General features: G+C 44.9%; 1 protein-coding gene across 3 annotated transcripts in view; it reads right to left on the reverse strand.

Annotated features, from left to right (window-relative positions):
- The window catches only part of KIZ (kizuna centrosomal protein), an 81762-nt gene extending 68213 nt beyond the window's left edge, over window positions 1-13549 (reverse strand). For all 3 annotated transcript variants that reach the window (XR_011600151.1, XM_070939135.1, XM_070939134.1), the window contains exon 1: window positions 13442-13549. Coding sequence is in view for 2 of the 3 variants with exons in the window: in XM_070939135.1 (XP_070795236.1) it covers window positions 13442-13548 (107 nt within the window). In the remaining variant the exon portion in view is untranslated. The remainder of the gene's footprint in view (window positions 1-13441) is intronic.
- Between the last annotated feature and the right edge of the window lie 583 nt (window positions 13550-14132).

A 14132-nucleotide genomic window follows, 5' to 3' on the forward strand; every position in this document is an offset into this window, starting at 1 on the left:
CCAGTCATGGGGATAATAATTTCAAAACATTGTTCATGCAGTTATTATTTAAAGAATGGTTTTACTTAACTCTTAATCAAAAAAAGTCCCCCAGAGAACTTACAAAGGTTATTAATAAAAGATCGTCGCAGTTTAACTTAGTGATTATTTAATAATTAAATGGTGGGCTCCGATTGCTAAACAATCCACCTATAACCTGAAATTCATTTTTCATTTTGTGCCCTCAATACTGCCCTAAGCTCCTGAAGGAAAAGGAGAATATAAATATAACAAGTAAATATTGTTGTTCTTCATGTCAGAAATAACATATGTGTGCGAGAGAACAATTGCAGTGAATTAAGTAGTAATACATTAGCAATGGATCTCAAGCCTCTATGGCCACTGTGATGGCATTACTGGGCCTCAAGCACACATAATAATTTCTATCTTAACTATTAAGATAGTCAAGGAGCGCAAATCTTGTTATCTTTGTTATCAAATCATTGATAACTATAGGGTTTTACTATTTTTGTAAATTATCTTTATACAGCATGTTTGTAAAAGAACAGATAATTATTGACTTACAACTACAACTGGGAACTGAATCTCAGTCATTGAGCTAAGTGGCTGTTGAGCAGATGTCACATGACTGCCCACGTAAGGCATCACTAAAATGATTGTAATACTGGCACACCGGGTTGTTATCATCAGGCAATCAAATTAGGAATCCTAGGAGGCTGCGTTCCCGAGCTGAAAATCCTCCATACCAAAATCCAAGCAGGATGTTCAGCCCCTGAGTGAAGAGATATTAATGCATGGCCTGTACCAGGTCGTACTCTACCAGACCCACACCTCTCACTTTACTATACTGACTCTCTGCTCTCCAATTATATTTCAGCTCCCTCTTGTCTCTGGGGGCTGGTTGAAAGAGCTGCCTGCCAAAGGAATTCAGCTTCCTCCATCCAAAAAACTCATTCAGCAGGGTGCAGGAAGCAAGCCAAAATCTTCATGATTTCAGTTGTTGTTTCTGCACCCTGCCAAAAACATTCAACTCCCCTCAGGAGGCAGACCTTTAAACCAGCCTCCAGAGCAAGAGTCCTCTCAGGAGCCAGGAACAGCTTGCAAATGGCAATCACATGATTCTGAGGTTCCTGGTAACTGGTCATAAGTATGAACAGATTATTGACCACCCAGATTTATTGGTTCGATTTATATGCTGCCCTTCTCTGGAGACTCAGGGCGGCTTACAATGCGTTAAGCAATAGCCTTCATACTTTTGAATATACCTGCTTAGTAGGGCTTTCGCCCCCCCACCCCAAGCGGTGACATGACTGCAAGAGAGGTAGCACAATGTTTTGCAATAGCCAGAGTGCCTTATTGGCTGTAAGGCACCCTTTCCCAGGCCATCATAATTCCGGATTGTTAATCAAATGGTCATAACTCAAGGACTACATGTAATGTTAAAAAAATTAGGCCCTTGCAGATGTTGTTGTGCCATAATTCCCATCTTCTTTGGTCATTGTCCATATTGGCTATAGTTGATGGAACTGGAATCCAGCATTAGGAGCAGGGCCTGCCCACTCTTATTGAAAAAGAGGCAACATAAATTTAATGTAAAGTTGTCAAAATGATTCCTTCTAAAAGATCCTTGACATTTTCAGACAGAAATCAATAGTATTTCTACTCTATAAAATTGCAGTGTATGGCTTTAAGCTAGTATCAGCACAGTAAAAAAAATCCTTTGATAAGTCACTAAAGCATATAGAGGACTAGAACTTGATACAGCAGCCAAACTATCATAGCCCTTTCAAAACTCTTACTGCTATTAAGAAGCATTGCAGCCAGACTGAATGGCAATCTAGATGCCCCTTAATGGGTAGAGTGTACAGAAACCCCAGACAATGACTCCCACAGGTAATGAATGAGTTCAGAAAACCAAGTCTCTCAAAAGCACTCCAGCGATTAACCCAAAGACAGAGTATACTGACTTCTAATCCCAGGGAAACACTAGAACTAGAAAAAGCCACAGGTTCAAGCAAATGAGAAAAACTCTGGCTAAAGTCATCAAGCTTAAGTAACACTACACTTGTTGTTAAATACCTAATTAGAGCAGAAGCATTTGCTGCTCAAAAACTTATTTGCTAAAATGAGCGTTGGTACCTACCTGATACGCTCCTTCTCGGGCTGGTGGTCACGGCAGTCAGGATGGGAGGCGACACGGGTGCGAGTTGTTTAGGACCGAGTCTGCAGAGGAAACGAAGCCCCGCCTCCCTGCTCTACGCGTCAGTTTTGAGACGAGGAATTCTGTGCAGACTGGCGTGTCTAGAGGAAAAAAACATGAAGAGAGGTAAGTAAACCCTCCCCCCCCAGCCTTCCCTTTAGAGGTTACTGCCAGCCCGGGACGGCCAAAGGGAGGGGCTGACTGCCGTGACCACCAGCCCGAGAAGGAGCGTATCAGGTAGGTACCAACGCTCATTCTCCAGTCAGGGTGGTCACGGCAGTCAGGATGGGACATACCCAAGTCCTGTGTCCTGTCGGGAGGGAGAAGGCCGGCCCCGGTCCTAGGATGCCTGATGGACCTGCTGGAGCACTCTCCTGCCAAAGGCTGCATCCGAAGAGGCATAAGCATCCAGACGATAGTGTCTGATGAAGGCGTTAGGAGAGGCCCACGTGGCCGCCCGGCAGATCTCCTCTACCGGGGCCCTGGTCGACCAGGCTGCCGAAGTTGCGGCGCTTCTCGTTGAGTGGGCCGTAATGCCCCGGGGAACCGGCAGAGAAAGTGAAATGTAGGCTGTAGAGATGCATGCCCGAATCCATCGGCCCAAGGTCGCTGATGAGATCTTGGTCCCCAATGAAGAAGGAAGAAAGGAAACGAAGAAAGCATCCGTCCGTCTGATTGATGACGTACGAGCCAGATAGACCTTGACAGCACGGCGAACATCTAACTTATGCCAGTTTTCTTCCAAACGATGACGCGGTTGGGGACAAAAGTTTGGTAAGACTAACTCTTGGGACCTGTGGAACAAGGAGTTTACCTTCGGGACGAAGGAAGGGTCCAGCCTGAGGACCACCCTGTCCGGGTAGAGGATACAGAGTTCTTTGCGGACCGATAGAGAAGTCATCTCAGAGATTCTTCGAGCGGAGGTGACCGCCACTAGAAAGGCCACCTTCAGAGAGAGAAGTCGAAGGGATACCTCCCTCAAGGGCTCGAAGGGAGCTTTCGTCAGGGCTGAAAGGACTCGAGGAAGGTCCCATGTAGGGAAACGACGTACCGGAGGTGGGCGGACATTGGTGGCCCCTCGTAAGAACTGGCGAACGAGCGGGTGACGAGATATTGGGTGCGTCGAGCCGCAGGAAAGGACCGAAGAAAGTGCCGCCACTTGACGTCGTAGGGTGTTAGGTGAGAGTTCCGCTAGAAACCCTTCATGAAGAAACTCTAAGACATGTTCCACTGAGGCTGAAGGAGGTAATATTTGACGCTTTTGACACCATGTAGAGAAAGACCGCCAGGTAGCCTCGTAAATCCTGGTAGTCGAGCCCCTCCTAGAAGCTTGTATGAGGTCGATGACCCCCGACGAAAGGGGAATGTCCCTCATAATGAGCCGCTCAGTCTCCACGCGGTTAAGCGAAGCCAGTGTGGATCCGGATGAGACAGGGATCCCTGCAGGAGAACCATGCGATCGTCTGGAATCTGCCAAGGTGGTTGAACCGAGAGAGCTCGTAGATCCGCGAACCAAGGTCGACGGCTCCAAAAGGGTGCAATCAGGACGAGCTCCGCCCGGTCCTGAAGGAGCTTCCTGATGACTAGAGGAATGAGGGGAAGCGGAGGAAATGCATACAGGAGGAGATTCGACGGCCAAGTGCAGCGGAGAGCGTCTATTGCTTCCGCTCCTGGAGTTGGGAACCTGGAGAAGAACCGAGGTGTTTGATGGTTGGCCCCCGAGGCAAATAGGTCGATGGCCGGAAGACCGAATCGAACCACCAGTTCCTGAAAGAGATCCGGGTGGAGACTCCACTCCGCTGGGTCGATCGTAGACCGGCTGAGGGCATCCGCTGTCCGATTCTCGATCCCGGAGATGTGAGCCGCTTTGATGGAAGACAGATTGGTTTCCGACCAGGAGCCCAGCCTGTGAGCTTCGCGCATGAGAGCTCGGGACCGCGTCCCCCCTTGCCTGTTGACATGGGCTTTCGCCGAGACGTTGTCCGTTAGGACGAGGACGTCCCGGCCCTGAACTAGGGTCTGGAAATGTTGCAGAGCGAGGAAGATGGCCCGAAGCTCCAGGACGTTGATGCTCAACTCCGACTCCTGGGAGGACCACAGTCCTTGAGTCAGGTGACTCCCCAGATGAGCGCCCCAACCGGTTAAGCTGGCGTCCGTTGTGACGAGTAAGCGTTGAGGCTCGCGGAAGGAGCTTCCCTTGGTGATGTTGTCGGAGATCCACCAATCCAGAGACTGCAGCACGTGCTGGGGAACTATCACTCGTACGGGGGATGAAGCCCTGCGGGTCCGCTGGAACGGCAGCAGGAACCACTGGAGGTCCCTGCTGTGTAGTCTGGACCAAGGGACGATCCCAAACGAAGACACCATTTTGCCGAGGAGACAAGACAAGGTGAGGAGAGAGGTTGAGCGTTGTCGCTGAACCTTGGCTGCCAGAGATCTCAAACTCAAGATACGGTCCGGAGAAAGGAAAACCTCCGAGGAGACCGTGTCTATAATAGCTCCCAGGTGTTGAAGCCTAGTGGCAGGGACTAAGTGGCTCTTCCTCCAATTAATGGAAAAGCCGTGTTCTTGTAAAATCCTAAGGGTCAAGGCTAAATCTCGATGTGCCTGCTCAGAGGAACGAGATAAAACTAAAATATCATCGAGATAAAAGAGAACCCTCACAGGGAGGTTAGAGACAAAGGCCATGAGGGCCGCCATAATTTTGGTGAAAACCCTGGGGGCTGAGGAAAGGCCAAAGGGAAGGGCACGGTATTGATAATGTTTCCCATTATAACAAAAACGAAGGTACCTACGGTGCTCGGGGAGGATAGGGACATGAAGGTAGGCCTCTGTCAAGTCAATAGATGACATGAAATCTCCAACTTGCAGGGAAAGCAAAATCGTCTGAAGGGATTGCATCTTGAACCGGTGATATGTTATATGCCGGTTCAAGGCCTTAAGGTCGAGAATGGGGCGCCAATCCCCGGAGGACTTTTGAACAAGAAATAAACGGGAATAAAACCCCTTCCCAAATTCCGAGGACGGAACGGGCTGAATGGACCTGGAGGCCAGCAGATGTTTAATGGCGGCCTCCACCCGGGCTCTTTTAGCCCCAATAAGGGAAACAGGGCAACGCAAAAACAACTGAGGAGGGGTAGACCTAAACTCTAGGGGAAGGCCGAATTTAACCACATTCTTGACCCAATTGTCTGAGACTGTGGACTCCCATTTGGAGGCAAAAAGGGCTAAACGACCTCCGATCCCCGAGGTCTGGGGCCAGTTAACGAGATCTGCGAAAGGGCCTGCCACGCCCCCCACGTTGGTTTCGCCTGGAGGGGAATCGGGGCCCCTGTCTGACCTGGTGATCCTGGAAAGGAGCTCCCCTGGCCTGGAAAGGACGTTGGTAACGCTGGTAGGAAGGAGTGGAATCCGAGGAACGAAAGGAGGACGGACGAAAGGAATTCGTCTGACGATACTCAGATCTACGCGAAAGGGCTGGTAGCACCTTGCGATGGTCCCGGGTTTCAATAAGAAGTGGTTCCAGAGGAGCCCCGAACAAGCTCGAGCCAGCATAGGGGGAGGACGCCAGGCGCCATTTGTGGCGGATGTCGGCCTGCCAATTTTTCAACCAAAGCAACCTTCGGGAAGTAATCGTCGAACCAATGGATTTGGCCGAAAAGCGTGAGGCGTTCAAGGTGGCGTCGGCCGAGAATTCAACCGCCGCCAGAATCTTGGTTATGTCCTGGTGCGAGCGGACATCCGAGCTAGGAATGCGTTTTTGCAACTGCTTCAGCCAGAGGATAGAGGCTCTATTAAAAAAAGAAGCCGCCGAGGAGGCTTGAGCAGACCAGGCCGCTGACTGATGGGCTTTAATCAAAGACCTTTCCGCTTTCCGATCCTCTGGTCGCAGAGATTCCTCCGAGGGACCTGACAAGGGGGTTGGAGAAGCAAGAGCGACTATTGGAGGGTCCACTGTCGGGACCTGTAACAAATCCGCATATTCTGACGCTAGATGGTAAAATCTTCGATCCAAAGAATTAGGAGCAGGACCCGAGCTCGGGAATTTCCATTGCCGTTGTAAGACGTCCGAGAACAATTTGGGAGCCGGTATAGTCTCAGTCATAACCGATGGCTCTTCAAACAAGGCCGAGGCAGGATCAGAAGACAAAGCTTGACCGGAAGACTTAGCTCCGGGAATGCCCAAGCGGGTGGTAGTCTGGGCCTTAAATAAAAGAGACCGGAACATCTGTGGTCTGAAGAGACCCACAAAGGAGGGTTGGTCGGGTTCCAAACCCTCGTCTTCAGATAAGTCTTGGTCGACCAAAATTTCACCCTCTTCTTCCTCAGACATGGAACCCTGACTGATCTTGGACGGTGACCCTGCCCGTTCCGGAGGAAGATGGCTTGTGTTCATGGGAACTGAGCGCAGGGAAAGGGCCTGCTCATCCAAATAGTCAGAGACACGAGACGAGGCTCTCTCTTGCAGACCTTGGGCAATGCCTTGTCTTATGGAAAGAGCTATCAAATTTGCCAAATCAGGAGAAATATTCTGCCCTTGAGTATTAAAAGCAGAGGCCAGAGAAACAGCCTGACCTTGAGGCAGAGAGACATCGGCCTGAGGAGAGGGATCAGGACCTGAGGCTCCAATAGATACCCCGTGATCCCCTTGGAAAACGGCCACCGCCTCAGAAATGGAGACATTGTCTTCCTGGTTGGAATGGTCAGGGGAGAGAGGAGGAGGGAGGGCCTCAGGAGCGCAAGACGAGAGCCCAGGAGGGCGAATCTCCCTCGACGCCGAAGCTGCAGGAAGGGCCTTGTCCCGGGCCGTTGAGGAAGAGGAGGCCCTGTTAAAGGCTTTCTCCATAGCCTTATGACGACGCTCCTCATCCTTCGTAGATTTCGAGGAAGAAGAGGAGCGGATCCCTGATGGTCTAGGGACATCTTGGTGCCTGCTCTTCTTGGCCCTATGGCCCCCGGAGGTCCCCTCCCCTGGATCGGGCTCATGGGTCCGCTTTCCCCTGGCCTTCTTCGAGCGGGAAGCCGTGCTCAAACTGGCGTCCGCCATCTTGAAACTAGCCCAAAAGCGCGCGAAACTCAAATGAGGGCAAAACCGACCTCTTTAATGCAGACGGGGCTCTCTGCGCCGAAATCGGCGATCCGATCGTGAAGAGAGGGTCGCAGCGGCGCACGGTCCAAGGAGGGCAGGAAGGTGGCACGGAATGGGCGTCGCGCGTCCCAGCTGCAGGGCTGAGCCCGAGTCGCAGCTACCGTCAGAAGGAAAATGGGCCGAAATGCTGCCGCGCGGCAGAGCAGAAACCGCTCGTGCGCGCCGAAGGGTCTGTCAGCCGACAGCCCTACCGTCAAGCGGTCTTCAGCGGAATCCCTCAGTTCACGCTGGGATTGAGTTTAGCAAGGCCGGGCCTACAGAGGAAACACGAGACACGCCTGTCCTACTCTACCGAGTCGAAAAAACTGACGCGTAGAGCAGGGAGGCGGGGCTTCGTTTCCTCTGCAGACTCGGTCCTAAACAACTCGCACCCGTGTCGCCTCCCATCCTGACTGCCGTGACCACCCTGACTGGAGAAGAGTGGTAGAGTTGGAACCAACATGCCAGAATCAGATGTAACACAGACCAAATTAAAGGCAGCTGAATTAAAGAAAGCTCATGTGAAATTAAAGGTGGCTAAAATATAAACAAACGAGTTATACTAAAAGAGAAGGGGCTGCTGTTCAAGTCACAGTAGGAACTGAAGCACTCAATACACTATCAAACCTGAACACGGGCTTCCTCTCCCTGAAGAGCTGGCTGAAGCAAACCTTCCTCATAGGGATGTCTTATTACATTGATTCATAACCATTGAGGTCCTTGATGGAAAGCCCACTCAGTAACTCTCAAACATTATACAAAGGTTTATAACTGAAAGCTAGAACTCCTATATACTCTGATGGATCAAGGAAATATGTTGGAATAAGCATGCTCACCTAATGTCTCCGAAACCACAACTCACAGATCTTGACAAAGGTCTCAGATCAAACAGAGAATTTACAAGTACACCTGATCTTGCCAGTTAACTTCTTCATTCTTTTAGCAAGTGTCCATGGACCATGTTGACATTGAAGACCTACATTTTGGGATCTCTTTGGATCAGGTTACATTCAGGCATTGTTGTGAGTATCACTGGACATAGGAAACTTCTTACAATGGTTTTTCCTGTTTTCTAGGTATTTTGTTTCAAATTAGATATAGCTTGTCAATTTGCTTTAGCGATATTTTCTTTGGACCACTTTCTCTACAGTTTCCCTACAGTTGATTGTTTTTAAAAAGGCAGATTTCTGCCATTCTACATATTTGTCCTATCTTTAGTCAGCTCTTTTTTGTTCATCCTTGATTGGGACTATAAAACAAGGTAACACAAAGACTGGTGATATTACAGTACATTTAGACAGCAAATATGCCTAATCTTGACCTACGTTTTACTGCCTTACCTTACCAAGTATTACACTGCCATGAATTGTGAAACATGTGGTAATCTGACATATGTAGCTAAATTTTCATGTTAGCTATAAACAAAATGTTATCTACATGAGTTATAACCACCATACCATACAGCTCGTTAATGTATATACTAGATGAAATTCAAATCACAGATGGAGAATGTTCTGCCTCCAAACTGCTAATGTGCCTATTTCCTAGGTCCTCATAATCTATTCGGTTCAGCCTAGATTGCCTTTTTATTTTAACGGCTGTAATTGCAGATAGTTCTTGACTTATGACCTCCTCAGAGCTCCTTACAAACCACCTTTTAAATTATAATGTACCCCCTCAAAACTACTTACAACCTGGCTTTAAAGTTCAGACAACCACCTCCCTTACAGCCATGTGATCACATTTTGGGCATTTGGCAACTGGCCCACATTTAGGGGTGTTTAAGGGTGTTTTCACCATTTTATAATCACATTACCGTGATTTCCATTTGGGGGGGGGCAAAAACTGGTATTTAATTCTGGTTTCCAGCAAAAAAAAACCAGTCATTGGCTGAAATGGATTCATTTAAAAATAGCAGTGTTCACTTAAGGATTGCAGCATTGCTTAATGACTGCTGAATCATGAAATCAGGCATGATCATGTGGTGACCTGCTTAATGACTGCCATGACTTATAACTGTAATTCTGGGCTCAATTGCAATAAGTCAAGGACTATCTGTACCACAGGTGTCAAACTCGTGGCATCACCTTGCCATCATGAGATGTTTTGTGACATTTTTCCCCTTTGTGGAGCTGGGGTGGGCATGTCCTGCACATGACACATCTGGCCTGTGGGTTGCCAGTTTGACACCCTGATCTGTACTTTCTTCACAGCTGCTTAAATCCTATTATCCTCTGGTAGTTAGTGAAGCCTGAATGTAACCTGATCCAAAGAGATCCCAAAATGTTTTATTTGATGTCTCAGGACCCTGCTTTATTAAAATATTATTGTTAGATACTAGCATTTATTCACATTAGGAAAGCTACAACTTCTAACCTTATCATTCCTTAAAATCTAATTTATCAATTAATCTTTATATCTGAACTAACCAGCAACTGTTCTCATGAAATTGGACTATACAGATGTATCAACACCATTTACGTAATAAATTCTCAATTTAAACACATAAGAATCCAGGATTAAGTAGTTATCCTATAGTGGAGGATAGTTATTCTTTCCTGGATTTTTCCTTTAATTAAAAAGCAACTAAACATGGGCACTCAACAGTCTGATACAATAGTAAGAGCAATCCCAAGATAAAAAGTCAAAACCAAAACTATGCAATGTAATACACATTAATTTACAATTTAACACAAAACAATAATTAAAGAATTAGCAGAAAGTAGTCCAAGATACTTCCTTTTTAAAATCAACAAAACAATTTATGTAGCTATTAAACGGAATCATCATAGTTGAATGCCCTAGAACTGTAAAAAATGATTAGACCCCTGTCAACCACTTGGAGACAAAGCAAACCTTCATCAAACAAGTGATTCTAAATATAGTTTCCAAGAAGATTCAAGCTTCCCAGTCAATACCTGAAATGCTATCTAGATAACTTCCAGGACCAACTGAAGAAAGAGTTGAGTCATCAAGCAAGTCAGTATGTTCTCTAAAATTGCTCCCAGTAAAGTCTACCTTCTTTCAGGTGCAAGCAACAGTAAAGAGCAAATAAAAGTACTGTTACACCTAGTTTGAATTCTCCCTCTTGGATATCTGTCTCTTTATCTGATTGGCAGAAGCTCCCTTGTCTTTTGTCAGCGTTCACAAAAGTCACCTGTATCAGGAGGATTTGTCCCATAGTGGTTCACTTCTTTCTTCAGTAGGTATTCAGATCAATACTGAACATCTCTATTTCAAAAATTTTGCCCAAGCTCTCTTGGAAAACAAACCGTCAACAGCCAAAATTGTTTAGACCAATATTTACCAGTCATTTTATATATCTCTCTCCTCCATTCTTCCGAGAATTTTAGTTTCCATATTAAGAGTTTTCACCCAGTGCAACTTCTAGGAACTTCGAAAACATAACATCCAAATGTAATGTTTAGTATTAGACTGGAAAACAATCAAATGCATGCATTTTGAATAGCCAGGTTTATTTATGTTTAAGGTTAATTAAATATGACTGTGAAAGAGTCACATTTATTTTTGTCTTGGACCCACTTATTAATATTTGGAGTATAGTCCCAAATATTGACAAAGTAAACCAAAGCCTACTTCTTAGTAAGATAGAAAAATATGAATAGACAGCATCACCACCAGAAGGATTCGTAACAGGTTGACTAATTGCCCTCAACATGTAGTCCTCAGTAGAATTACATGTACATGGAGGGAAGTGGGGTACCACAAGGTTCTATCTTAGGCCCAGTTCTCTTCAACATCTTCATAAATGATTTAGAGGGGATAGAAGGGGAACTCATCAAATTTGCAGACAACACTAAACTGGGAGGAATAGCCAAGATTTTAGAAGATAGGCTCAAGATTCAGAAGGAACTTGACAGACTTGAACACTGGGCCCTATCCAACAAAATGAAATTCAGTGGTGAGAAAAATAAGGCTTTACACGTAGGCAAGAAAAACCAAATGCACAGGTATAGAATAGCAAGTACCTGGCTCTATAGCAATAACTGTAAGAGGGATCTAGGAGTCCTAGGGGAGAACCACCTTAATGAGAGGCAACAGTGTGTTGCAGCTGCCAAAAAAGTCAATGCAGTCCTAGGCTGTATCAAAATCACATGAAGTGTTAGTATCGCTTTATATTGCACTGATAAGACCACAGTTGAAATACTTGTCCAGTTTTGGTCACCATGATACAAAAAGTGGTTGAGACTCTAGAAAGAGTACAGAGATGAGCAACAAAGATGATTAAGAAACTTACAGTCTAACCGTACAATGAATGTTTGCAGGAACTGGAAATGTCTGGTCTAATGAAGAGAAGGACTAGGTGTGACATAACAGTCTTCCAATATTTAAGGGGCTGTCACAGAGAAGTGGGTCAACCTATATTCTCCAACGTACCAGAGAGCAAGACAAGAAGAAATGGAATGAAAGCTTAACAAAGAGAGATGCAATCTAGAATTAAGGAGAAATTTCCTGTCAGTGAGAACAATTAATCAGTGGCTTGCCTTCAGAAGTTGTGGGTGCTCCATCACTGGAGGTTTTTAAGAATGGAGAGCCATCTGTCCTGAATGGTACAGGATGTCCTGCTTGAGCAGGGGGTTGGACTAGAAGACATACAAAGTCCCTTCCAATTCTTATTCAGTATTCTGTATTTTGCTCAATGGTCAAAGGTGGCTCTCAGAAAAACATCTTTTTCTTAATGTAAAGTGTGAATTTATCCATTGTAATGTAGTGTTATGTGTGGCCCAATTATTCATAACCAGATTCTTTAAATATCATGACTAAGCATGATATATAAAGTACATGTATTGGTTCCACCAAATCTGCAACACCAAATGTGGCTCAAAATACCTTGAATTTAAAAAATTACATACTGTACAATAGTGCATTCTTATAGCAGGGATTTGCAAACCCAATTCATACTCTGTATACTGTACACAATGAATTCAAATTAGAGTAAATATAATAAAGTATGGAAAGGCAGTATTGGCATATTTCTGTTTTAAAATACTTATATTTTAAATATAATTCAAAGTTTAAAAGGCTAGCAGTTATTGTATAGAACAATGCATTCCTATACAATGGAAAATCAATACCTGTATTTGATAACATTTCAGATATGAACAACAAAAATATTGTTCTGGTAAATTTAAAAAAATTAAGAGACCTTCAGCTTTTAGAACATGTTGAAACTCATCTGTACAATTATTTTAGAAGGGGGGCAAAGGCATGCTACAATCACCCCAGAGCTTGTTAGGTAGTATTTTCTAATGTTAATATAGTATTAAAACATCCATTGAGGATTAAAAGACCTTAATAAATTTCAGTAGTGCCATAAGAATAATGCAGCATATTTTAACCTAGATGTAGGATTATTTTAATAATCTTTCAAGAAGCCAATAATTTAAGTTTAAAAGTATAAATTACTTCAATCAACTGACAGCTGGTCAGACTCCCTTGAACAGTCATAGGGTGTAAAGGTCTTTTTCTTATAATCATACTGTAATATCTGAATCAAAAGCTCAGAAATGTGGTTCAATCCAACAAAAATATAAAACCAGCAAGCAAGATTTCTCTCAATTATGGACAGACGGGCCCAATCTACATGAATTTAACCGCACCTTTATAATAATTATATATATTGGACAGAATTGGTGCGTGGAAGTATTTCAAATATCAGGGTATTTCGATTTAACTGTTTAATTCTCTCTACCCTGGCCCCGTTTAAATTTGAACAACTTTCAAAATAGAATCGTCTTGCTGGAAACTCGGGCAAACTATGCCGTTTTATTTTTATTTTTTTAAAAAAAGAACAACAAAATCTTGGCCAAACGCGGTATTTATTCTTCCCTAGAAAGCATATTATGTTTTTTTAGCAGCTGGAAATTCCCCCGGCACCCAGTTCCACGTTCCAACTCCCGCAGAGAGGCGTTCTACCGGCTCCGTTGCTCAGCGGTATGGAAAGGAAGCCCCGCCTTCAGAGCACATACCGGGCAATTCTCGACTATACCAACTGAGTCCCGGGAAAGAGGAAGAAACGGTTTGATCGGAAGTTAACCACGTTTTCCTCTAGGATAGATTTAAAAAAAAACAAAACCGCGCAATGACCTCACCTGTGCCGGAGATGTGCCTGAATACGTCGGATTTGTTCATCATAATCGCCTTTATCGCAGCCGGCAACAGTGGGATTTCGGGCACCGCACACATTTCCAGTCATCATAATAAACGCCGCAAACAGGCCTAAGCTCTCTTGTTTATTTTCCGTGGTCTCTAAGCTACAAAATTTGTTCCCGACATGCAGCACGGCCAGTTCACGACTCTAATTCGCAAGCCAATCATCGACGAGGTGAAAGCCACGCCCTCTCCCCGTACTCTCAAGCAATCAAGATACCGTAAAAGAAAGTGGCAATCGGCTCGTATTCCGATATAATTAATGAAAGAAACCTGGGCTCATTTCAAAGGTGTTAAATAAAGGTAAGTCTGATTTCAATAACAGTTTACTCCATAGACTCAGAAGTCAGCAGTGGCGAATTTAGTCTGTAGTAAGTATGTTATTGGATAAAATCAATTACATTTAAAAGCAACTACATTTAATCGGATTAGTATGGTTGTTTAACGTACATGGATTGGTGTAGTACTTTTTTATCTGTAAATAAGTCTGATGAGTTCAAGGGATTTAGCTTCAAATTAGCTTCAAGGGTTGTTCCTTAATTTGTATGCAGAATCATCTGGGTCTTGACTGTTAGTCAAAAAGATGTCAAAAAAGCGTTAAAACCTTTTAGCTAAATATCAACTTGTCAGGTA

This window comes from Pituophis catenifer, unplaced genomic scaffold (assembly GCF_029215685.1).
Source record: "Pituophis catenifer annectens isolate HBS135680 unplaced genomic scaffold, rPitCat1.0.hap2 SCAF_3, whole genome shotgun sequence".
In the NCBI taxonomy this organism is placed as follows: domain Eukaryota; kingdom Metazoa; phylum Chordata; class Lepidosauria; order Squamata; family Colubridae; genus Pituophis; species Pituophis catenifer.